This window comes from Rhinopithecus roxellana, chromosome 8 (genome assembly GCF_007565055.1).
Source record: "Rhinopithecus roxellana isolate Shanxi Qingling chromosome 8, ASM756505v1, whole genome shotgun sequence".
NCBI classification, from domain to species: Eukaryota; Metazoa; Chordata; class Mammalia; order Primates; family Cercopithecidae; genus Rhinopithecus; species Rhinopithecus roxellana.
This window is the reverse complement of record NC_044556.1, coordinates 5,284,930-5,309,450: the sequence shown is the minus strand read 5'-3', so window position 1 is coordinate 5,309,450 and position 24,521 is coordinate 5,284,930. Positions and strand designations below refer to the sequence as shown.

The following is a 24,521-nucleotide window of genomic DNA, read 5'->3' as shown; positions in this document are numbered from 1 at the left end:
TCAATGTCAGCAGATCCCTGGGGATGAGGAGTGGGGCTGAGGGTGGGGTCTGGGGAGGGGGTCCTGGGCCCACCTGGTGCATGATCTTGGTGAAGGCCTCCTGCAGTTTGCCGTGCACCGCGGCCAACTTCTTGTAGTCACGGTGGGCTTCCAGGATGGGGATGAGGTTCTTGTAGACCTCATTCACCGCCTCGTAGAGTCCACCCTGAGAGTGAGGTGGGGTCAGGATTCCCCAAACTGTCTACCCATCTCCCTTGTGATCCTCTGTGCTCCATCCTACCCACCCTCGATCACCTTCTCCAGGAAGCCCACCCTGACCACCCCCATCCCAGATAGGGATTGAGCCTTTCCACTCAGCTCCCACAGAGGGCTCCATGGTCTTCACCGCTACTTATCTGTTTTGTTTTTTTGAGATAGGGTCTCACTCTATCACCCAGGCTGGAGTGTAGTGGTATAATCACAGCTCACTGCAGCCTCCAACTCCTGGGCTCAAGAGATTCTCCCACCCTAGCCTCCCACACAGCTAGAACTACAGGCACATGCCACCATGCCCAGCTAATTTTATTTAGTTTTGTAGAGTCAGGGTCTCACTATATTGCTATATATATCACTATATATGGTTGGTCTTGAACTCATGGGCTCAAGTGATCCTCCTGCCTTGGCCTCTCGATTAGCTGGGATTACAGGTGTGAGCCACCACTCTCCCAGCCCTTCACCACTTTTAACAAGAATATTCTATGGCACAGGTACGATGTACATCTGCACTTCACCCATCTGTGTTCCCTCATTGATGGGAAAAGCAGTTTTTTTTTCCCTATTCCTCAAAGAGGAAAGTGAGTCTCAGAGATATGGAGGCATTCCCCAGGGCCAAGACCCAAACACAAGCCCATCTGGCCCTGTGCCCGTGACCTCCATGCCCAACTGCCTCCTGGCATGTGATAATATGCCCCTCACCCCCAGCGGGTGCTGGCATCAAGCCTGGCTCAAAACAGGCACCCTGTGAGGTTTGCTGACTGTCAGAAGGCCTGTGTCCACCCCCTGGTTTCTTCCCCTGAGGCCTTTGTGTGTGTGTGTGTTTTTAAAAAATCTTTTATTATTATTATTATTTTATTTTTTAATCTTTTTTAAATTATTATACTGGTTCTGATATGCGTGAGCTACCGCATTTGGCCCTTCCTCTGAGGACTTCGTCTCCAAGAATCCAGCAAAGTGACAATAATGAAGTTCTGGGGTACACGTGCAGAACGTGCAGTTTTGTTACATAGGTATACACGTGCCACGGTGGTTTGCTGCACCCATCAACCCGTCACCTACACTAGGTATTTCTTCCGCTAACCTCCACCCGGGTTTTTTTTTTTTTTTTTTTGAGACGGAGTCTTGCTCTGCCGCCCAGGCTAGAGTGCAGTGGCCGGATCTCAGCTCACTGCAAGCTCCGCCTCCCGGGTTCACGCCATTCTCCTGCCTCAGCCTCCCGAGTAGCTGGGACTACAGGCGCCTGCCTTGTCGCCCGGCTAGTTTTTTGTATTTTTTAGTAGAGATGGGGTTTCACCGTATTAGCCAGGATGGTCTTGATCTCCTGACCTCGTGATCCGCCTGTCTCGGCCTCCCAAAGTGCTGGGATTACAGGCTTGAGCCACTGCGCCCAGCCTTTTTTTTTTTTTTTTTTTTTTTAGATGGAGTCTTGCTCTGTTGCCCAGGCTGGAGTGCAGCGGTATGATCTCGGCTCACTGCAACCTCTGCCTCCTGGGTTCAAGCAATTCTCCTGCCTCATCCTACCTAGTCGCTGGAACTACGGGCGCCTGCTACCATGCCTGACTAATTTTTATTTTTTTGAGACAAGAGTCTTGCTCTGTCACCCAGGCTGTAGTGCAATGGCGTGATGTTGGCTCACTGCAACCTCTGTCTCCCGGGTTTAAGCGATTCTTCTACCTTAGCCTCCCGAGTAGCTAGGACTACAAGTGCCCACCACCATGCCCGGCTAATACTTGTATTTTTACTAGAGACGAGGTTTCACTATGTTGGCCAGGCTGGTCTCAAACTCCTGACCTCGTGATCTGCCTGCCTTGGCCTCCCAAAGTGCTGGGATGACAGGCATGAGCCACTGAGCCCATGCCCAGCTAATTTTTTTGTATTTTTTTTTTGTAGAGATGGGGTTTCTCCATGTTGCCCAAGCTGGTCTTGAACTCCCGACCTCAAGTGATCTGCCCTCCTCAGCCTCCCAAAGTGCTGGGATCACAAGCGTGAGCCACCGCATTCGGCCCTTCCTCTGAGGACTTTGTCTCTAAGAATCTAGCAAAGTGACAATAATGAAAACATTGTCAGCCGGATGCAGTGGCTCACGCCTGTAATCCCAGCACTTTGGGAGGCTGAGGCAGGCAGACCATGAGGTCAGGAGATCGAGACCATCCTGGCTAACATGGTGAAACCCCGTCTCTAATAAAAATACAAAAAATTAGCTGGGCATGGTGGCGGGCGCCTGTAGTCCCAACTACTTAGGAGGCTGAGGCAGGAGAATGGCGTGAACCCGGGAGGCAGAGTTTGTCACTGGGTGACACAGCGAGACTCCGTCTCAAAAAAAAAAAAGAAAAGAAAAGAAAACAATGTCACTAGTGTCACTAGAGGGCCAGCACCACAGAAGAAATCTCATTGGAACACCTGACTTCAAGTGTGACCTTGAATCTCGCTGAGCTCTCAGATGTAAATGCCAGTTCCCCAAAATGTGAGGAACTGAGAAACAGGTAGAGTGACATCACATGGACACAGCCAGCCCCACACAAACCAGAAAAACACACGGAGCAAAGGCCCCAGGGCTCCTGCAAGTCAAATGTAGAAGCCACCACCTGCCCTCATACAAACAAGCAAACTAGAGAAGAAAACTCCTTTTCAGCAGTGGAAAATCAGTTGCCGGGCATGTTGGCTCATGCCTGTAATCCCAGCACTTTGGAAGGCTGAGACGAGAGGGTTGCATGAGTCCCAGAGTTCAAACCCAGCCTGGGCAACATAGCAAGACCCCATTTCTTTAAAAAAATAAAAAAAATTAACAAAGAAAAAAAATTAGCTGGGTGTGGTGGTGTGCATTTATAGTCCCAGCTACTCGGGAGGCTGAAGTGGGAGGATCACCTGAGCCCAGGACATTGAGGCTGCAGTGAGCCAGGCTGCACACTGCAACCTGGGTGAGAGAGTAAAACCCTGTCTCAAAAAAAAAAGACTTAGGATACAGATCAGCCACAGCCATTGTGGGCCCTTATTGGATTCTGATTCAAACCAAGTAACCCCAAAAAAGATACATCAGAGATGATCTGGGACATCTAAATACAGAGTGCAATGAAATGACATTAATGACATTAAAGGATGACCATTAACTTGGCCACGTGGGATATGAGTTTTGTAAAAGGGTCTTTATCAGGAAGGGGTGCACAGCAGGTACTTGTGGGAGTGGTGGGAAAATAACTGGGATGTGCTTTTTTTTTTTTTTTGAGACAGAGCCTTGCTCTGTCCCTCAGGCTGGAGTGCAGTGGCATGATCTCAGCTCACTGCAACCTCCGCCTCCTGGGTTCAAGCGAGTCTCATGCCTCAGCCTCCCAAGTAGCTGGGATTACAGATGCCTGCCACCATGCCCGGCTAATTTTTGTATTTTTAGTAGACACGGGGTTTCCCCATGTTGGCCAGGCTGGTCTTGAACTCCTGACCTCAGGTGATTCAACCGCCTCGGCCTCCCAAAGTGCTGGGATGACAGGAGTGAGCCACTGCGTCCAGCCTGGGATTTGCTTTAAGCTGGAGCTTCTCCAACTTGAAGATGCATGTGAATATCCCAAATCTTTATTTATTTTTTGAGACATGTCGGTTTCACTCTGTCACGTACATTGGAGTACAGCAGCACGATTACAACTCATTGCAGCTCCAACCTCCTGGGCTCCAGTGATCCTTCCGCTTCAAGCTTCCTGAGTAGCTGGGACTATAGGTGCATGCCACCACACCCAGCTAGTTTCTTGTATTTTTTGTAGAGACAGGGTTTTGCCATGTTGCCCAGGCTGGTCTCAAACTCCTGGCCTCAAGTGAGCCTCCTGCCTCAGCCTCCCAAAGTGCTGGGATTACAGGCATGCACCACCGCACCCGACCCATTTTTATTTTAATATAGAAAGTTTCAAGAGATGTTGGGTGTCCCAGCTACTTGGGAGGCTTAGGTGGGAGGATTGAGTGAGGCCAGGAGTTTGAGACCAGCCTGAGCAACATAGTAAGACTCCCTCTCTATAAAAAAATTAAAAATTGGCAGGGTGTAGTGGCATACACCTGTAATCCCATGACTTTGGGAGGTTGAGGCAGGCAGATCACTTGAGCTCAGAAGTTCAAGACCAGCCTGGGAAACATGGCAAAACCCCATCTCTACAAAAAAATACAAACAATTATTGTAGTGACGTATGCCTGTAGTCCAGTTACTCAGGAGGCCAGGGTGGGAGAATCACCTGAGCCGCCCTGGAGGCCCAGGTTGTAGGGAGCCATGATCACGCCACTGCACTCCAGCCTGTGTGACAGAATGGAGGCCCTGTCTCACAAAAGATCACAAAGAAAAAATATATATAATAATTTAAATATTGGCCGGGCATGGTTGCACATGCCTGCAGTCCCACCTACTTGGGAGGCTGAGGTGGGAGGATTGCTTGAGCTCAGGAGTTCGAGGCTGCAGTGAGCTATAATCGCACCACTGTACAGCCTGGGCAAAAGAGAAGACTCTGTTAAAAACAAACAAACAAATAAAAAAACAAGAAAGGAAAAAAGAAAAGAAAGGAAAATTGAAAGCATCTCCAGTGTATGGAAGGCTTGCTATATCAAGCCTGCATCAAGGGTCTCATGGAGACATAGGCAAGTAACAGGGCCTCTGAGAAACCCAATTCTCCTTCTTGCTTTTTTTTTTTTTTTTTTTTTTTTGAGACAGTCTCACTCTGTCGCCCAGGCTGGAGTGCAGTGGCGCAATCCCGGCTCGCTGCAACCTCTGCCTCCCTGGGTCAAGTGATTCTCCTGTCTCAGCCTCCCGAGTAGCTGGGATTACAGCTGCGTGCCACCACACCTGGCTAATTTTTGTATTTTTAGTAGAGACAGGGTGTCACCATGCTGGCCAGGCTGGTCTTGAACTCCTGGCCTCATGATCTGCCTGCCTCAGCCTCCTAAAGTGCTGGGATTACAGATGTAAGCCACCGCACCTGGCCAGTTCTCCTTCTTTCTAAATCCCCTGCTGGAAGGGTCTAGGAAGCAGATCTGATGGTGCCTCCCTGGCCCGAGCCCCCTCTCCTGCACCCAGTCCCCAAGGCCTCACCATGGTGAAGTAGCCGGCTGCCTGTTCCAGCAACCCTACCAGCCCCAGCTCAGTGAAGTGCTTTCCGGAGCAGAAGCCCTCCTCGTCAGGCGACAGGATGTCGTCGGAGATGGCGGACTCCTCTAGCACGTTGGATGAGATGTTCTGGGGCGGAAGAGATGGCATCAAACCCTCATCCCCACTGCACAAGTGCTGCCCACCGCCTGCCGCCCCCTGGCCTCTCACCTGGAAGGAAACGCAGCCCACGGGCAGGTGGCGGTGGTCCTCAAGCAGGGCGAGGTACTCAGCCACGAGGGCGGCCGCATGCACCATGCACTGGGCGGCCTCAGCATGGTTGCCCAGTTCCGCGTGCTTCCCGGCCATGTTCTGCAGCCAGGTCAGCCGCAGGTCTGGCGAGCCCTGGTAGCCCCGGGCAATTCTGGAGTCCAGGTGAGGGGGGATGTGAGGAGGGGACTCACCTGGTCCTCCCCACCTGCCTCCCACTTGTCCACCCCCTTCGCTGGTTACCCCATATCTGCCCCAAGGACCAGCCAGTCTCCTCACCTGTACCCCATCCCCTCACTCATTCCGTCACCTGGCCATCCCTCACCTGTCTTCCTCTTCGTCTATTTTCTCTCCTGCTGGCCAGTCATCTGTCTTCACCTGTCTCCTCCCCTGCCTACCTTACATATTCCTTTAGTCATCTTTCTCCTTACTTGTCCTGCCGTCTCCCACTGACCAGTCAGTCTCCTTACCTGTACCCTACTCACCTATCTATCCCTTCACCTGTCCACCCCCTCACCTATCCACCCTCTCACCTGCCCATCCCTCACCTGTCCATCTCTTCAGTTGTCTATCCCCTCACCTGTCCACTCCTCACCTGTCCATCCCTTCACTTGTCTATCCCCTTACCTGTCCTCCCTCTCACCTGTCCATCCCTTCACTTGTCTATCGCCTCACATTTCCACCCCTCACCTGTCCATCCCTCACCTGCCCACCCCTCACCTGTCTACCCTCTCACCTGTCCACCCTTTCACCTGCCCACCCTCTCACCTGTCCACCCCTCACCTGTTCACCCTCTCATCTCTCCATCCCTTCACCTGTCTATTGCCTCACCTGTCCACCCCTCACCTGTCCATCCCTCACCTGCCCACCCCTCACCTGCCCATCCCTCACCTGTCCACCCTCTCGCCTATCCACCTCTCACCTGTCCACCCTCTCGCCTGTCCACCTCTCACCTGTCCTACCTGTCTATCCCCTCATTTGCCTATCCCCTCACCTGTCTACCCCCTCACCTGTCTACCCCCTCACCTGTCTATCCTACCTGTGTATCCCCTCACATGTCCACTCACTCACCTGTCCATCCCCTCACCTGTCCGTCACTTCACCTGCCCATCCCCTTACCTGTCCACCCTCTCACCTGTCCACCCTCTCACCTGTTTATCCCCTCACCTGTCCGTCCCTCACCTGTCCACCCTCACCTGTTTATCCCCTCACCTGTCCGTCCCTCACCTGTCCACCCTCTCACCTGTCCATCCCTTCACTTGCCTATCCCCCACTTGTCTATCCCCTCACCTATCCCCTCACATGTCCACCCTGTCACCCGTCTATCCCCTCATCTGTCCACCCCTCACCTGTTCATCCTGTCACTGTTTCTTCCTCTGTCCACCCCCTCACCTGTTCATCTCACCTGGCCATCCCTTCACCTATCTCCTTATCTGTCCACCTCCTCACCTGTTCATCTTCTCATCTGGCCATCTCTTCACCTGTCTATCCCCTCACCTGTCCATCCCTTCACCTGCCCATCCCCTTACCTATCCACTCCCTCACCTGTCCATCCCTTCACCTGCCCGTCCCCTTACCTGTCCACCCCCTCACCTGTCCATCCCTTCACCTGCCCATCCCCGTACCTGTCCATCCCTTCACCTGTCTATCCCCTCACCTGTCCACCCTCTCACCTTTCTATCCCTACACCTGTCCACCCTCTTACCTGTCCATCCCTTCACATGTCTATCCCCTCATCTGTCCACCTCTTTACCTGTCTACCCCTCACCTGTCCATCCCCTCACTGTCTCTTCACCTGTCCACCCCCTCACCTGTTCATTTCACCTGGCCATCCCTTCACCTGTCTCCTTATCTGTCCACGTCCTCACCTATTCATCTTCTCATCTGACCATCTCTTTACCAGTCCGTCCCTTCACCTGTCTCCTCGTCTGTCCATCCCTCACCTGTCCACCCCCTCACCTGTCCATCCCTTCACCTGTCTCCTCACCTGTCCACCTCCTGACTTCTCTACCTCCTGACCTGTCCATCCCCTCACCTGTCTGTCCTGTCACCTATGTCTTCACATGTCCATCCCCTCACTTGTGTCCTCGCCTGTCCATTTCTTCACCCACTCACCTGCCTGTCCAACCCTTTTCCTGTCTTCCCACTTACCTGTCTCCTCACCCATCCATCCTACTCTCCTTGTCTCCTCACCTGTGTAGTATCTCCCCGCTTCCTCTATTCACCTGTCTCTTCGCTTATCCAACCCCTCACCTGTCTGTCCCTTCACTCCCCTGCCTCACCTTTTCATTTCTCACTTGACCCTTCGTTCATGAGTTGACTCTACCTGTGGAAACTTGAGTCACCGGAACTATTTCCCCTTCCTTGCGCACCATCTCACCTGTCTATCCACCTGTCCCTCCCATATGCCCCACGTTCCCCATCCCCATCACCGTCCACCCCTCCTACACTCCTCAACAGGTCTAGTCTCTGGATCTCATTTCCCTTCACCTGTGGGCACCTCACCTGTCCCCCTCACCTGTCCTGGCTCTTATCTGTCATCCTCGTCAGTACATTCTTCTGGCATCTTTACCTGTTTGCTCACCTGTTCTCTCCTTACTTGTGCCCTCATTTCTGCTCACCTGTCCCCCTCACCTGTCTGCCCACCTGTCTGCTCACCTGTCCCCCTCACCTGTCTGCGCACCTGTCTGCTCACCTGTCCCCCTCACCTGCCTCTGTTAGAGACTGTACGCTCCCCTGCTCCCTCCTCACCTCCTCAGACATCTACTCTTATCCCTGTTCTCCCTGCACCTGTTGGGGCGTGGGTGCGGCTGAAGGTGCTGGCTGGCCTGCCTCACCTGTACATGAGGTCAATGAGCATCTCAGGGTCCTCCTGGTGTTCCTTCATCTTCACCGTGTCCGTCAGGATCATGTGCAGGTTGAACATCAGGTCCTGGACCTGGAGCCGGGGAACATCCGGGGCCAATGAGGGCATTAGGAAGTGAAGGGAGCCAAGGTGGTGGCGTCGGGGATTATACGAAGGGAAGGCGGCACGGGGATCCAGCAGGTGTCACCTGCTCCGCGAAGGTGCTGTCCCGCAGCCCCACGTCCTCCTCAGCATAGGTGAGGATGGTTTTGAGTGAACGTCGCAGGTGCTCTTCACTGAAGTTCTGTGTTGTCCCCACCAGGGACGAGAGAGACATGGTGACCTGCATCTTCACACGGGCAAAGTTCTGCAGGGATGGGAGGAAAAGTGGAGCCGGGAGTCTCAGACCCCAGACCCCACACCAGGGTCTGCTCAACCTGCCGACATGGCCCTTGCATTCTTTATTTATTTATTTATTTTTTTTTAATTTTTTTGAGATGGAGTCTCGTTCTGTTGTCCAGGCTGGAGTGCAGTGGTGTGATCTCAGCTCACTGCAACCTCCGTCTCCCGAGTTCAGGCGATTCTCCTGCCTCATCCTCCTGAGTAGCTGAAACTGCAGGCATATGCCACTATGCCCAGCTAATTTTTGTATTTTTGGTAGAGACAGGGTTTTACTACGTTGGCCAGGCTGGTCTCGAACTCCTGACCTCAAGTGATTCACCTGCCTGGACCTCCCGAAATGCTGGGATTACAGGTGTGAGTCACCGTGCTCAGTTGTTTTTTCTTTTCTTTTCTTTTTTTTTTTTTTTGAGACTGAGTGTGTCGCTGTATCACTTAGGCTAGAATGCAGTGGTGCAATCTTGGCTCACTGCTGCAACCTCTGCCGCCCAGGTTCAAGTGATTCTCATGTCTCAGCCTTCCAAGTAGTTGGGATTACAGGCATCTGCCACCATGCCCAGCCAATTTTTGTATTTTTAGTAGAGACGGGGTTTCATCATGTTGGCCAGGCTGGTCTCGAACTCCTGACCTCAGATGATCCACCTGCCTCAGCTTCCCAAAGTGTTGGGATTACAGGCATGAGCCACCATGCCTGGCCTCATTTTTTTTTTTTTTTTTTGAGACAAGGTCTCTTGCTCAGGCTGGAGTGTGGTGGCACAATCACGGCCCACTGCAGCCTCAAACTCCCGGCCTCAAGTGATCCTCTCACCTCAGCCTCCCAAAGTGCTGGGATTACAGGAATGAGCCAGGGCATCTGACCCCCAATTGCGTTCTGAGCCCTCCTCCTGCCCATCATGCTCAGTGACTACCTCCCCCTCCCTCACTCCCTGTATGGCACTGAGACCCCGCCGGCCACCCTGACCAGAGCCATGTGTGGACCATGCCTCCTCGCCCCGACTCACGTGGCCAATCTCGAAGTTCTGTCGCATGAGCAGGTACAGCGAGGCACTGGCGTGCGTGCGGATGGTGCTGATGCGGCTGCCGCAGTGTCGTAGGAGCCTCAGGCACAGGTCAGCACACAGCTCCGTGTCCTCCTCGAACAGCAGCTCCGGGAACTGCCCACAGGGACCCAGACAGACACTGTCCAGCCCCTCCCGGTTCTGGCTCAGAAGGGGACTGGCCCAAATGAGGACTGCTTGGGTAGGGGTTTGTGTTTTGTCCTCTTTGGCCAAGTACCACTGGGTTTGGAGTCAGACCTGGGTTTAGGCCCCTTGCTGTGTGACCCTGGGTGAGTGACCTGGCCACTCTGATCCTGCCTGCCTTCCACTGTAAACTGTAGCAAAGCAGTCCACTCCATGGAGTTGCAGAGCACGCAGTAAGTGCTCAATGAATGAGCTACTTTTTTTTTTTTCTCTTTTTTTTGAGACAGTATTTCACTCTTGTCTCCCAGGCTGGAGTGCAGTGGCACAATCACAGCTCACAACTCCCAGGCTCAAGCCATCCTCCTGCCTCAGCCTCCCCAGTAGCTCCCTAGTAGCTGGGATCTCAGGTGTGTACCACCCTGCCTGGCTAGCATTTGTTTTTTGTTTGTTTGAGACAGGCTCTCACTGTGTTGCCCAGGCTGGAGTCCAGTGGCACGATCACGGCTCATGTAGCCTTGACCTCCCGGGCTCAAGTGATCCTCAGCCTTCCGAGTAGCTAGGACCACAGGCGCATGCCACCACACTCAATTAATTTTTTTGTAGAAACAGGGTCTCACCATGTTGCCCAGGCTGGTCTCGAACTCCTAGGCTCACATCATCTTCCTGCCTCAGCCTCCCAAAGTGCTGGGATTACAGGTGTGAGCCACCATGCCTAGTCCTAGCTAATTTTAAAATGTTTTGTAGAGACGGGCCTCTCTATGTTGGCCAGGCTGGTCTCAAACTCCTGGCCTCAAGCAATCCTCCCACCTCAGCCTCCCAAAGTGCTGGAATTATAGGCATGAGCCACTGTGTCCAGCCTAGAGCTTCTACTGTTTTTCTAAGAATCATGGTTGTTGAGTGGTGCTTACCTTGGACACAAGGGCCCTCTGGGTGGCCAGGCCATGCTGCAAGAAGAGGGCACTCTGGGCACTACCCAGGCTGTACAGCACAACCTTCAGCACTGCCCCTAAGATGCTCTCCCGGGCTTCTGAAAGCATCACCGTCTGGAGGGGAGGGGGTCAGAAATCCAGGTGTTAGAGCCTAGGGTGGTGATAGGGAAAGGGAAGGAGAGGGATTATGGAGCCAGGGATCACAGGGCACTGCAGTTGGGCTCAGAGCCAAAGCAGATGCTGGATCAAGCCCTACCTGCACGATGATCTCCAGTGTGTCCAGAACTACTAGGCTTGCCTCGGTTGCCAGGTTCCCTTCCACCAAGGCCTCGTGTTCCATTTCATCCTTGGTCCTGGAAGGGGAAGGGAGGTCTTGGGGGCCCACTCAGGGCAAGATCCTACTCCATGGCTGAGCTCTCTCCTTCCCCTGGCAACCCAGGGGGCTCTGGCTCCCTGGAAGCTGTTGTTTTTTGTTTTTGTTTTTGTTTTCTGAGACAGGGTCTTGTTCGAATGCCCAGGCCGGAGTGCGGCGGTGTGATCACAGCTCACTGCAGCCTCAACCTCCCAGGCTCAAGTCATTCTCCCACCTCAGTCTCATGAGTGGCTGGGACCACAGGCACATGCCACCATGCCTGGCTAATTTTTAAATTTTTGGTAGAGACAGGGTCTCACTATGTTGCCCAGGCTGATCTCGAACTCCTGGACTCAAGCAATCCTCCCGCCTCGGCCTGAACTGTTCTGAATTCAGCAGACTCCCTCTTGCCCACACCTACTTGTCCACGCGGTCTGAGGTTTGCTTCCAGTGTGTGACGCTCTTCCGCCAGCGCACGTTCTCTGGATTCCCAAACGGGCTCCTCTCTGAGACACATGGGCGCATGATCACAGATGCGTAAAAACACAGGCACACGTGAACATCAGGAGAAATGCACAGGCATGAAGATAGTCAGGTGGGCTGACCCATGAGGGGCACTGGGTGGAGCAGAAGCCTGCCGGGTGGACGCACCGGGGCAGACACGAGTGACAGATGGGGACGCACAGGCGCACGTGTACGGTGATGACGCATGGACTTCTCTCCAGGAAATGTGAGGCAGAAAGTTAGCTAGGGATGGCCCCCTTCATGGAGTCCCTTGACACAAGGTGGGAGCAGCTGGTGGGATGGGGACACGTGGCTACGTCACCCTCTTACCACGACTTCGCCGAACCATTTCTTGTCGCGCTCCGATGGTGCCCAGGATGGCTTCCTCTAGACGTGCCTTCATATCCAGCGATTTTTTGAATGTGAGGCTGTTGATGCGTTCAAAGGCCTTTTTCCCCTGCGTGGGGACAGAGAACTGGGGTTCAAGGTTGACTGCTCTTTTCGGTGGGGCCTTGGCTGGCCCCATCCCTTACTCTGTGCTCTTTCTCACTTCCAGGCCCCTATGCTTAAAGACAGTTTACCTTTTTCCTCTCAATTCTTAGCACTTACCAAAAAGTGCTCACTGCAACCTCCACCTACTGGGCTCAAGCAATCTACCTCAGCCACCTCTGTAGCTGGGACTACATGGGCCACCATGCTCAGGTAATTTTTGTATTTTTTTGTAGAGATGGGGTTTCACCATGCTGCCCAGGCTGATCTCAAACTCGTGGGCTCATGCAGTTTGCCTGCCTTGGCTTCCTCAAGTGCTGGGATTACAGGTGTGAGCCACTGCACCAGGCCTTTTAAAAAAAAATTTCTTTCTTTCTTTTTTTTTTTTTCAGAGATGGAGCCTCACTGTGTTGCCCAGGCTGGTGTGTAGTGGTGTGATCTCAGTTTACTGCAACCTCCACTTCCCAGGTTCAAGCGATTCTCCTGCCTCAGCCTCCCGAGTAGCTGGGACTACAGGCACGTGCCACCACACCCAGCTAATTTTTTGTATTTTTAGTAGAGACAAGGTTTCACCATGTTGCCCAGGCTCGTCTTGAACTCCTGACCTCAGGTGATCCACCTGCCTCAGCCTCCCAAAGTGCTGGGATTATAGGAATGAGCCACTGTGCCCGGCCTCCACCTTCCAAATTCTATTCACAAAGGCATTTCTGACTTTATTCCTTGCCTCTGCACAAAGACAGTCCACCCCTTCCCACTCAGCCTGCAGCACCCTGGGTCCCTGGATACATCTTTAGCCTGCCTCCCCCATTATCTCCTGCCGACACCCTCGAACCTTGTACTCGAAGGCAGCCAGGCAGAGGTACAACAAGTCCAAGAGACGTCCCAGCTGGGGGAGTGTCAGGTCAGTGGCCCAGCGCTGCAGGAGCGCCGGCTCGGCATTTTTCAGCACCCACAGCACACACGCCAGCAAGGTCCGGCTTGACTCAGCAGAGAGGGCACAGCCTGCGCGAGAAGCCTGGGGCCAGAGAGTAATCAAAGTCAATTTCCATTTTCTCCATGTGAGATGAATCCTGGCCAATCTGTTTCTTGATACCTGGCTTCTCTCATTCCAAGGGGATGATGTCTATGGGGACAAGCCTCCCTACTCACCGTTGGCGGCCCCTGGGAGATGCTGGCCCGGGAGCCAGGGGCTAGGGGGCCACCAGCAATGGCCATGGCCACAGAGGGGTTGATGGTACCCGCAATGTCCCCTTCGCCTTCTGTATCTGAGTCAAGCATTGAGGCCAGTCTTGACCGCTGACCTGGACCCTCTGGCAGGGAAGGACAGAGGGAGAAAAAGATAAAGCCTTGGTAAGTGCTGTCCCCGTCTCAAATTTCAGAAGTCTTCCCTCACGGCCAGGCACGGTGGCTCACACCTGTAATCCCAGCACTTTGGGAGGCCGGGGGGTGGGGGGGGTGGATCACCTGAGGTCAGGAGTTCGAGACCAGCCTGGCCAACGTGGCAAAATCCCATCTTTACTAAAATTACAAAAAATTAGCTGGGCGTGGTGGTAGACGCCTGTAATCCCAGCTACTTGGGAGGCTGAGACAGGAGAATGGCGTGAACCTGGGAGGCGGAGCTTGCAGTGAGTTGAGATCGTGCCACTGCACTGCAGCCTGGGCGACAGAGTGAGACTCCATCTCAAAAAAAGAAAATAATAGTACAATAATATTTCCCATCTATTGTAGGCTGACAGTATCTCAGTACTACAGCCCCGCACATTTTCATATAACCTTATGAAGTAGTTGGTGTTATTACTGTCCCCATTACAGGGGCGAAACCTGAGGCTCAGAGATGTTATAACTTGACTAGTCTGTTCTAGCACTTTAACCTGCTCTGCTAATCCTAATGCCTATACCTATATCCCTGACTGTGTTCTCCCACCTTTACTATCCTGTGCCTTCTGTGACCAAGTCCCTGGGTCATGTGAGCCCATCCTTCCCTGGCCCACTGACCAGCAAAGTCATGTAGCCGTGGCAAGGTGTCCCGTGCAATTGATAGCAGTGGCAGGTACAGCTCAGCCACACAAGCCTTCACGGTGGCCTCTGCGTAGCGGGGATCAGTGTCATGGCCACATAGCAGACTGTGCACAGCACTGATGGCCTTCTTGTGCAACAGAAATGCCCTGTGGGGTAATGGGGTGCTCAGGACAGGGTGGACATGGCTCCTGAACTGTCCCACCTGCCCTGGGGCTAGACAGGACCTCTGCTCACCCCTCAGCCTCAGGTTCAAGGGCCAGCGCCAGCTCTGTCAGCAGGAGCCCAGCTAGGAAGTGCTGCTGCCGGAATGGTCCACTCAGTTCGAACATGCTGGTCACCTTGGGGTCCGGGGCTTGGCTGGAGAAGGTGGAGCTCTGCAGAGAGTGGGGTAAAAATAGGGGATGCCAGCGGTCAAGGGTCAGAGGTGGGAGGTCACCATTAAAGCCATCTTGGAGGTGACAGAAATCATGGTGCTAATAGCCACAGATGAGAGACTGACGTTGACGTTAAGTCATCTGGAGATGACAGTGGGTATGGGTTTCTTTTTTTTTTTTTTTTTTTTGAGACGGAGTCTTGCTCTGTCGCCCGGGCTGGAGTGCAGTGGCCGGATCTCAGCTCACTGCAAGCTCCGCCTCCCGGGTTCACGCCATTCTTCTGCCTCAGCCTCCGGAGTAGCTGGGACTACAAGCGCCCGCCACCTTGCCCGGCTAGTTTTTTGTATTTTTAGTAGAGACGGGATTTCACCGGGTTAGCAAGGATGGTCTTGATCTCCTGACCTCGTGATCCGCCCGTCTCGGCCTCCCAAAGTGCTGGGATTACAGGCTTGAGCCACCGCGCCCGGCCGGGTATGGGTTTCAAGGCCAGAAATGAGAGGCGGACGTTAACCCATCTGTGATGTAACAGGGCATGGGGTCAAAAGTCAGAGGACTGAGAAATGGCACATGGAACACTGGGCTGGGAGTTAGGATTTAGGGGAGAGAAATCAGAAATTAGTCCTTCTGGGAAATTGCTGAGAATGACAGGAGAGGTGAAGGGTCAGAGGTCAAAAGTCAAACAAGGGATCAGTTCACCTAGGCAGTGGTCTACTGTGAAAGGGACAGAGATGAGAGAACCATAGGAGATGGACTGAAGGTGAGAGGTTGTAGGTCAAAGAGAGGAGGCAGAAGTGAAGCCAACCCACCTGGGAGGTGGTGGAGGACACAGAGGGGGAGGGCGAGGCTGGGGGCGACAGGGGGCAGCAGGGGAGGTTGAGGGTCACGTAGTGCTCATGGCTGCATAGGATGCGGGTGAATTCCATGCGCAGGGTCAGCAGGGCCGCTGGATTAGGGGACGACTGGAGCCGCGTGGCCACCTGCAGGAGAGGGGTGGCCAGCAGTAATGTCAACATTGCTCCGCCTTCCATCCATGCCATGTCCACCCTGCCCAGCCCACTCCTACCTGCTTGTAGTGGGCCCGGACCAGGCTGAAGACAAAGCCCCGGTCCACCAGGGACAGAAGGTCACTGAGGAAGAAGGCCAGGCTGGCGTTGAGGCGCTCGGCCAGCTCCACATCCTGAGGACACAGGGGCCTGTCAACCCACACAGCCAGACCTCCTCCCCAAACCTCAGGCCCCACAGGGGCTTGTCTTTTTTTTTTGAGACGGAGTCTCGCTCTGTCGCCCAGGCTGGAGTGCAGTGGCCGGATCTCAGCTCACTGCAAGCTCCGCCTCCCGGGTTTACACCATTCTCCTGCCTCAGCCTCTGGGGTAGCTGGGGACTACAGGCGCCCGCCACCTCGCACGGCTAGTTTTTTGTTTTTTTTTTTTTTTTTTTTTTTTTTTTGAGACGGAGTCTTGCTCTGTCACCCAGGTTGGAGTGCTGTGGCTGGATCTCAGCTCACTGCAAGCTCCGCCTCCCGGGTTCACGCCATTCTCCTGCCTCAGCCTCCTGGGTAGCTGGGACTATAGGCGCCACCACCTTGCCCAGCTAGTTTTTTTTGTAGTTTTTAGTAGAGACGGGGTTTCACTGTGTTAGCCAGGATGGTCTCGATCTCCTGACCTCGTGATCCGCCCGTCTCGGCCTCCCAAAGTGTTGGGATTACAGGCTTGAGCCACCGAGCCCGGCCTTTTTTTTTTTTTTTGAGACAGAGTCTCGCTCTGTCACCCAGGCTGGAGTGCAGTGGGGCACGATCTTAGCTCACTGTAAGCTTCGCCTCCCAGGTTCATGCCATTCTCCTGCCTCAGCCTCTTGAGTAACTGGGACTACAGGTGCCCGCCACCATGCCCGGCTAATTTTTTTGTATTTTTAGTAGAGATGGGGTTTCACCAAGTTAGCCAGGATGGTCTCGATCTCCTGACCTCGTGATCCGCCCGTCTTGGCCTCCCAAAGTGCTGGGATTACAGGCGTGAGCCACTGCACCCGGCCAGGGGCTTGGCTCTTACCAAGATCATCTGCCACCCCTAGGAGCTGCATCACTGCCCCAAAGCCTTTGTCTCTGGGCTGTGGTGACCCTGGGACTTCCTGGTTGCCCTCCTCAGGCTGCCTTCCTCTCCCATGCTCCTTAAGACACCAAGGCAGATATGGGCTGACTACCCGCAAGATCCTCTCGCCCTCTCTGTCCAGAGTTCAGAGCTGGGGAGAGACCATTTCCCAGCCTCCCTTGCAGTGGAATCACATGACCATTTCTGGCCAATGGAATTTGAGGGGAAAGTGAGGTGGCCACTTACATGGCAGAAGCAGGTGGGTGCTGGGGAACTGCCAGGGCCAGGCCCACACAGTGATGTCTCCACAACCTCCTTAATGCTCAGAAATAAGCTTTGGTTATTTATTTATTTATGTATTTATTTATTTATTTTTAGGCGGAGTCTCGCTCTGTCGCCGGACTGGAGTGCAGTGGCCAGATCTCAGCTCACTGCAAGCTCCGCCTCCCGGGTTTACGCCATTCTCCTGCCTCACCCTCCCGAGTAGCTGGGACTACAGGTGCCCGCCACCTCGCCTGGCTAGTTTTTTTTTTTTTTTTTGTATTTTTAGTAGAGACAGGGTTTCACCGTGTTAGCCAGGATGATCTCGATCTCCTGACCTCGTGATCCGCCCGTCTCGGCCTCCCAAAGTGCTGGGATTACAGGCTTGAGCCACCGCGCCTGGCCAGCTTTGGTTATTTAAATCACTTGTGACTGTGTTGAAGCGAGTTAGCCTCTGCCCTAACTGATCAACTCCCAACATCATTTATTTTTATTAATTAATTAATTTATTTTTTGAGATGGAGTCTCACTCTGTCACCCAGGCTGGAGTGTAGTGGCATCATCTCGGCTAACTGCAACTTTTGCCTCCCGGGTTCAAGCAGTTCTGCCTCAGCTTCCCCAGTAGCTTGAATTACACTCACCACCATGGCTGGCTCATTTTTGTATTTTTAGTAGAGACAGGGTTTTGTCATGTTGGTCAGGCTGGTCTTGAACTCCTGACCTCAGGTGATCCACCTGTCTTGGCTTCCCAAAGTGCTGGGATTACAGGCGTGAGATACCACACCCGGCCTCTCAGCACCATTTAATGTGAACTTTACTGAGCATCTACTCTGTGCCAAGCCCTGGGAATGAGGCAGATGCCATCCCTGCTGCGTGTCCAACTCAGTCCAGTGTGTGTGTGGGGGGTGGGAGGGCAGGGAGACACAAAATAAACAAGAATTTCAGATAGTCAGCTAGTTCTTTTTTTTTTTTTTTTTTTTTTTTTGAGACGGAGTCTCGCTCTGTCGCCCAGGCTGGAGTGCAGTGGCCAGATCTCAGCTCACTGCAAGCTCCGCCTCCCGGGTTCACGCCATTCTCCTGCCTCAGCCTCCGAGTAGCTGGGACTACAGGCGCCCGCCACCTCGCCCGGCTAGTTTTTTGTATTTTTTAGTAGAGACGGGGTTTCACCGTGTTAGCCAGGATGGTCTCGATCTCCTGACCTCGTGATCCGCCCGTCTCGGCCTCCCAAAGTGCTGGGATTACAGGCTTGAGCCACCGTGCCCGGCCAGTCAGCTAGTTCTATGTGCTTCAAAGACAAGATTAGATTGGTGCAAAAGTAATTGCAGTTTTGCAATTACTTTCAATGGCAAAAACCATAATTATTTTCTTTCTTTCTTTCTTTCTTTTTTTTTTTTTTTTTTTTGGAGATGGAGTCTGGCTCTGTCGCCAGGGCTGGAGTGCAGTGGCCGGATCTCAGCTCACTGCAAGCTCCGCCTCCCGGGTTCCCGCCATTCTCCTGCCTCAGCCTCCCGAGTAGCTGGGACTACAGGCGCCCGCCACCTCGCCCGGCTAGATTTTTGTATTTTTTTGGTAGAGACGGGGTTTCATCGTGTTAGCCAGGATGGTCTCGATCTCCTGACCTCATGATCCGCCCGTCTCGGCCTCCCAAAGTGCTGGGATTACAGGCTTGAGCCACCGCGCCCGGCCATCTTTCTTTTTTTCTTTGAGACGGAGTCTCGCTCTGTCGCCCGGGCTGGAGTGCAGTGGCCGGATCTCAGCGCACTGCAAGCTCTGCCTCCTGGGTTCACGCCATTCTCCTGCCTCAGCCTCCCGAGTAGCTGGGACTACAGGCGCCCACCACCTCGCCCGGCTAGATTTTTGTATATTTTTTTAGTAGAGACGGGGTTTCACCGTGTTAGCCAGGATGGTCTCAATCTGCTGACCTCGTGATCCGCCCGTCTTGGCCTCCCAAAGTGCTGGGATTACAGGCTTGAGCCACCACGCCCGGCCTTTTTTTTTTTTTTTTTTTGAGACAGAGTCTTGCTCTGTCACCCAGACTGTGGTGCAATGATGTAATATTGACTCACTGCAGCCTCTGCCTCCCGGGTTCAAGCGATTCTCCTGCTTCAGCCTCCTGAGTAGCTGGGATTATAGGCACGCGCCACCACGCCTGGCTAATTTTTGCATTTTTAGTAGAGATGGGGTTTCACCATGTTGGTCAGGCTGGCCTCGAATTCCTGACCTCAGGTGATCTGCCCTCCTCGGCCTCCCAAAGTGCTGGGATTACAGGTGTGAGCCAACATGCCCGGCCTGTAATTACTTGTCACCAACCTTAACAGACTGGGGTGACATTTTCAGAGATACTGAAGGATAACAAAGAGCCATGGGGAGAATGGCATCCTGGGTAAAGGGAACAGTCAGTGCAAAGGCCCTGAGGCAGGATGTGCCTGGAAAGCCTGGGGAACAGTGAGGTGGCTGATGTGGGCCCAAGGCTCAGCTGGTACTTGTTCTGCCCTAGTACTCTCTTGAGCCGCTCTGAGACCTCACAAGTTAGCCTCAGTGGCCATCGAATCCCTGCAACCCAGCCAGGCATGGTGGCTTATGCCTGTAATCCTATCACTTTAGGAGGCCGAGGTAGGTGGATCACAGGGTCAGGAGTTTGAGACCAGCCTGGCCAATATGGGGAAACCCCATCTCTACTAAAAATACAAAAAATTAGCTGGGCATGGTGGCATGCACCTGTAGTCCCAGCTACTCGGGAGGCTGAGCCAGGAGAATCGCTTGAACCCAGGAGGCGGAGGTTGCAGTGAGCAGAGATTATGCCACTGCACTCCAGCCTGGGCGATAAAACGAGACTCCGTCTCAAAAAAAAAAAACAAAAAAATTAGCCGGGCATGGTGGCACACCCCTGTAGTCCCAGCTACTCAAGAGGCTGAGGCAGGAGAATTGCTCGAACCCGGGAGGCAGAGGTTGCAGTGAGCCGAGATCGTGCCATTGCGCTCCAGCCTGGGGGACAGAGCGAGACTCCGTCTCAAAAAAAAAAAAAAAAAAAAAAAAAGTGGATTATCACGGGCATTGTTCTTCTCTGGATCTCTTTCTTAGGGTAGTTTCCTCACCATCTGGATCAGCCCCTGGGAATGTCAGTCTTTGGGAAGGCTCCAGTGAGACAAGGCCAGAACCTCTGAGACCAGCTTGGAGGTCATATGCGATTGTGCAAGGGTTGGCCTGGGCCAGAACGCCATTTCAAAAATCTGGAAAGTTCTCATCAAATCCAGAGGTCCCATTTCTCCTTAGAAACTAGGCCATCTCCTGGCATGGGTAACATAGCAAGACCCCATCTCTACCAAAAAAAAAAAAAAAAAAAAAAAAAAAAATTAGGTGGTTATGGTAGTATGCACCTGTAGCGCCAGCTACTCTGGAGGCTGAGGTGGGAGGATTGCTTCAGCCCAGGAGTTTGAGGCTGCAGTAAGCCTCATATCATGCCACCACACTCTAGTCTGGACAATAGAGCAAGACTGTATCTCAAACAAAAACAAATATAAAAACAAAAACAAAACCACACACAAACAACTCCCAGACAATCTGGCCAGGCATGGAGGCTCATGCTTGTAATCCCGGCACTTTGGGAAGCCAAGGTGGGAGGAGCCCTTGATCTCAGGAGTTGGAGACCAGTCTGGGCAACATAGTGAGACCCTGACTCTACTAAAAAAAAAATAAATAATAACCAATTATGGTGGCTTCTGCCTCTGGTCACAGCTACTTGGGAGGCTGAGGAGGGAGGATCCCTTGAGCCCAGGAGGTCGAGGCTGCAGTGAACTATGATCACACCACTGCACTCCAGCCTGGGCAACAGAGCAAGACCCTATCTCCAAACAAAAACAGCCGGCCCGGCGCGGTGGCTCACGCCTATAATCCCAGCACTTTGGGAGGCCGAGGCGGGCGGATCATGAGGTCAGGAGATCAAGACCATTCTGGCTAACACGGTGAAACCCCATCTCTACTAAAAATGCAAAAAATTAGCCAGGCGTGGCGGCGGGCGCCTGTGGTCCCAGCTACTTGGGAGGCTGAGGCAGGAGAATGGTATAAACCCAGGAGGCGGAGCTTGCAGTGAGCCGAGATCGCACCACTGCACTCCAGCCTGGGTGACTGAGCGAGACTCCGTCTCAAAAAAAAAAAAAAACAGCCAATCTGGCCATAGCTGAGCCACATCCCTGCAGGGTTTCTGTTGGCTGGATTGAGTGATGGTCACCCCTGTTAGGTGGGATATCTGCCCTCTGCTCTACCATAAGCCCCACTTTCCTAGCTGAAACTGGTATTGACAGTGAGGGGTCAGGAGCTGGTGGCTCAGATTCAAAAACCTCATTCTGCCCCTTCTCAGTCGTATGGTACAAGGTTAAGCTACTCATTCATTTGATGCCTCAGTTTCCCCATCAGTAAAATGGAGATAACAATAATACTAACTTCATGGGTTGTTGTGAAAATTTAATGATACGATCCAAGGCCAGGCGCGGTGGTTCAAGCCTGTAATCCCAGCACTTTGGGAGGCCGAGATGGGCGGATCACCCAAGGTTAGGAGTTCCAAACCAGCCAGGCCAACATGGAGAAACCCTGTCTCTACGAAAAATACAAAATTAGCCAGGTGTGGTGGCACATGCCTGTAATCCCAGCTACTTGGGAGGCTGAGCCAGGAGAATCGCTTGAACCTGGGAGGCGGAGGTTGCGGTGAGCCAAGATCACGCCACTGCACTCCAGCCTGGGCAACGAGTGAAACTCCGCCTCAAAACAAACAAACAAACAAACAAAAGATATCCATATAAAGTGCTTAGATACATAGTAAGTGCTCAGTAAATGCTCAATATTATTACTATTATGATTAGTATTGCCTGCCTAGCCCCCGAGGGCACTGGAATTGGTAATCCAGGGCCTGAACAAGTCCACTGTCAGGGTCTCCAAACATCAACATCCATTTATTGAGCACTTGCTGTATACTCTGACTGTGCTAAGGGCTAATGGATCTGCCCTGTCACTTCCCTGCTCTCATCAACCCTCATTTCCTTCGTCATTCATTACAATCTAGCCATCCTTACTGCTCTCCTGGTAGCCCAAGCATGGTCTTGCCTCAGGGCCTTTGCACCTGCTTTCTGCCTGCCTGGAATGCTCCTTCCCCAGACACTGCATGGAATGATCCCTCACTTTCTTCAAGTCTCCCTTTAAAAGCAAGGGTAAGGATTTGGGTCTGTTTTGTTTCTTGTTATGTTGCTACACCCGGCACAGGGCTGTGCACACCAGAGGCACTCAAGAAACAATGAATGAATAGATCTACCCAGCAAAGTGGATTCCCGGTCTTACAGCCAGGAGGCACTGGGCAGGATTGGCACCCCCACCTGGCTGGCTCGTTGTGCACACCAGAGGCACTCAAGAGACAGACAATGAATGAACAGATCCACCCAGCAAAGCAGATTCCTGGTCTTACAGTCAGGAGGCACTGGGCAGGATTGGCGCCCCCACCTGGCTGGCTCTATGTCCTCCCTCAGGTTTCTTCCCACATTGAGACCCTGCATCTCCCACCTTGTGGACACGCATGATGACCTCCAGGCCCACAGAGCCCACCAGGGCAGTGATGTCATCCAGAAAGCGCCCAGGGAAGCGCAGCTTGCGGGGTGTATCTAGTCGCTGGCCAAGAAGCAGGTGCAGTGCCATACTCTTCACCTGGGGATGGAGTGAGAGGGCTGTGGGTGGGGCTTGAAGGGCTGTAGGTGGGGCTTGAAAGGCTGTGGGTGGAGGAGGCTTAACATAAGGGGCGGGGCTTTAGTAGCAAGGGAGGTGGGCTGAAGGTAGGTTTGAGCCCTGTAGCTGCAGGTAGAAGTTGGGGCCCGAGGGATGTAGATGGGGTTTGTGACCTATGGGTGGGGCTTGAGAAAGCCATGGGCAGATCCTGTGAGCATCCCAGGCCGAGTGTAGAGAATGGGAAGGCTGAGAGGGTGTGGGAGGGGCTTATGCAGGTCTCCCCAGGGCAAAGTCCAGAGGTGGGACAAAGGGTGGGGCTTGAGGCACTGGATTTGAAGCGAGCTTTACTGGAGGTCCAGAGGGGATGTGGCCAGCAGGCCCTGGGAAGAGGGCTTCAAAGAACCTATTGAAGAGTTTTAGGGATGTCTCTACCTTGATCAGACAGCTTTCCCGCTTTTATTTTTTTTTTTTTTTGAGATGGAGTCTTGCTCTGTCGCCCAGGCTGGTGTGCAGTGGCATGATCTTGATCACTGCAACCTCTGCCTACTGGGTTCAAGTGATTCTCCTGCCTCTGTCTCCTAGGTAGCTGGGATTACAGGCACATGCTACTATGCCCGGCTAACTTTTGTATTTTTAGTAGAGATGGGGTTTCACCATGCTGGCCAGGCTGGTCTCAAACTCCTGACCTCAGGTGATCCACCTGCCTCGGCCTCCCAAAGTGCTGGGATTACAGGCGTGAACCCCTGTGCCTGGCCACAGCTTTCCCTCTCTATCCAGGAATCTCTCTTGCAGGATGGAGGTCTCCTCTCTAGGTGAGGGTCTCTTAATGGTTTCTCTCCTTAAACAGTCTCATGGGGAAGGGAGGCTCTCTCTAAAGGGGGTTTCAGGTACAGTCTCTCCACGGAGACACCACCTTAAGTGCTTCTTACCTCCCTAGGTGGGGGGAGTCTCTTGGGGCCATTTCTCAAATATCTCAGGTGTAATCTCAGGGGGCTTCTCTCCTTTTTTTCTTTCTTTCTTTTTTTTTTTTTTGAGACGGAGTCTTGCTCTGTCGCCCAGGCTGGAGTGCAGTGGCCGGATCTCAGCTCACTGCAAGCTCCGCCTCCCGGGTTCACGCCATTCTCCTGCCTCAGCCTCCCAAGTAGCTGGGACTACAGGCACCAGCCACCTCGCCCGGCTAGTTTTTTGTATTTTTAGTAGAGACGGGGTTTCACAGAGTTAGCCAGGATGGTCTCGATCTCCTGACCTCGTGATCCACCTGTCTCGGCCTCCCAAAGTGCTGGGATTACAGGCTTGAGCCACCGCGCCCAGCGTTTTCTTTTTTCTTTTTCTTTTACTTTTTTTTTTTGAGTCTTGCTCTGTTGCCCGGGCTGGAGTGCAGTGGCGCAATCTTGGCTCACTGCAAGCTCCGCCTCCTGGGTTCATGCCATTCTCCTGCCTCAGCCTCCCAAGTAGCTGGGACTACAGGCGCCTGCCACCACTCCTGGTTAATGTTTTTGTATTTTTAGTAGAGACGGGGTTTCACCATGTTAGTCAGGATGGTCTCCATCTCCTGACGTCATGATCCACCCACCTCAGCCTCCTAAAGTGCTGGGATTACAGGCGTGAGCCACCACGCCCGGCCAGGGGGCATCTCTCTTTAAAAAAGGAAGGGGCTCCCTTGGGGGTCTCTTGCCAGCAGGCAGGGAGGCGGGGGTCTCACCATGAGCTGGAAGAAGAACCAGGCGTGCTGGAGGATGGCCTCGCGTACGGCACTGCTGCTGACCACCCACTGCAGAGCCAGCTCCTCATGAAGCAGCTGGG

At 53.2% G+C, this 24,521-nt stretch overlaps 1 protein-coding gene across 4 annotated transcripts in view; it reads right to left on the bottom strand.

Annotated features, from left to right (window-relative positions):
• Positions 1 to 24,521, bottom strand: part of DOCK6 (dedicator of cytokinesis 6) — a 63,996-nt gene that overhangs the window by 4,822 nt on the left and 34,653 nt on the right. For all 4 annotated transcript variants that reach the window (XM_030935992.1, XM_030935994.1, XM_030935995.1 and 1 more), the window contains 18 exons: positions 24,421 to 24,516; positions 22,560 to 22,700; positions 15,731 to 15,844; positions 15,474 to 15,644; positions 14,528 to 14,667; positions 14,270 to 14,439; positions 13,424 to 13,584; positions 13,107 to 13,289; positions 12,116 to 12,242; positions 11,703 to 11,787; positions 11,186 to 11,282; positions 10,909 to 11,043; positions 9,821 to 9,973; positions 8,629 to 8,787; positions 8,413 to 8,513; positions 5,537 to 5,729; positions 5,312 to 5,455; positions 74 to 205 (listed from right to left, as the gene is read on the bottom strand). In XM_030935992.1, the coding sequence (XP_030791852.1) occupies positions 74 to 205; positions 5,312 to 5,455; positions 5,537 to 5,729; positions 8,413 to 8,513; positions 8,629 to 8,787; positions 9,821 to 9,973; positions 10,909 to 11,043; positions 11,186 to 11,282; positions 11,703 to 11,787; positions 12,116 to 12,242; positions 13,107 to 13,289; positions 13,424 to 13,584; positions 14,270 to 14,439; positions 14,528 to 14,667; positions 15,474 to 15,644; positions 15,731 to 15,844; positions 22,560 to 22,700; positions 24,421 to 24,516 (2,502 nt within the window). The remainder of the gene's footprint in view (positions 1 to 73; positions 206 to 5,311; positions 5,456 to 5,536; positions 5,730 to 8,412; positions 8,514 to 8,628; positions 8,788 to 9,820; positions 9,974 to 10,908; positions 11,044 to 11,185; positions 11,283 to 11,702; positions 11,788 to 12,115; positions 12,243 to 13,106; positions 13,290 to 13,423; positions 13,585 to 14,269; positions 14,440 to 14,527; positions 14,668 to 15,473; positions 15,645 to 15,730; positions 15,845 to 22,559; positions 22,701 to 24,420; positions 24,517 to 24,521) is intronic.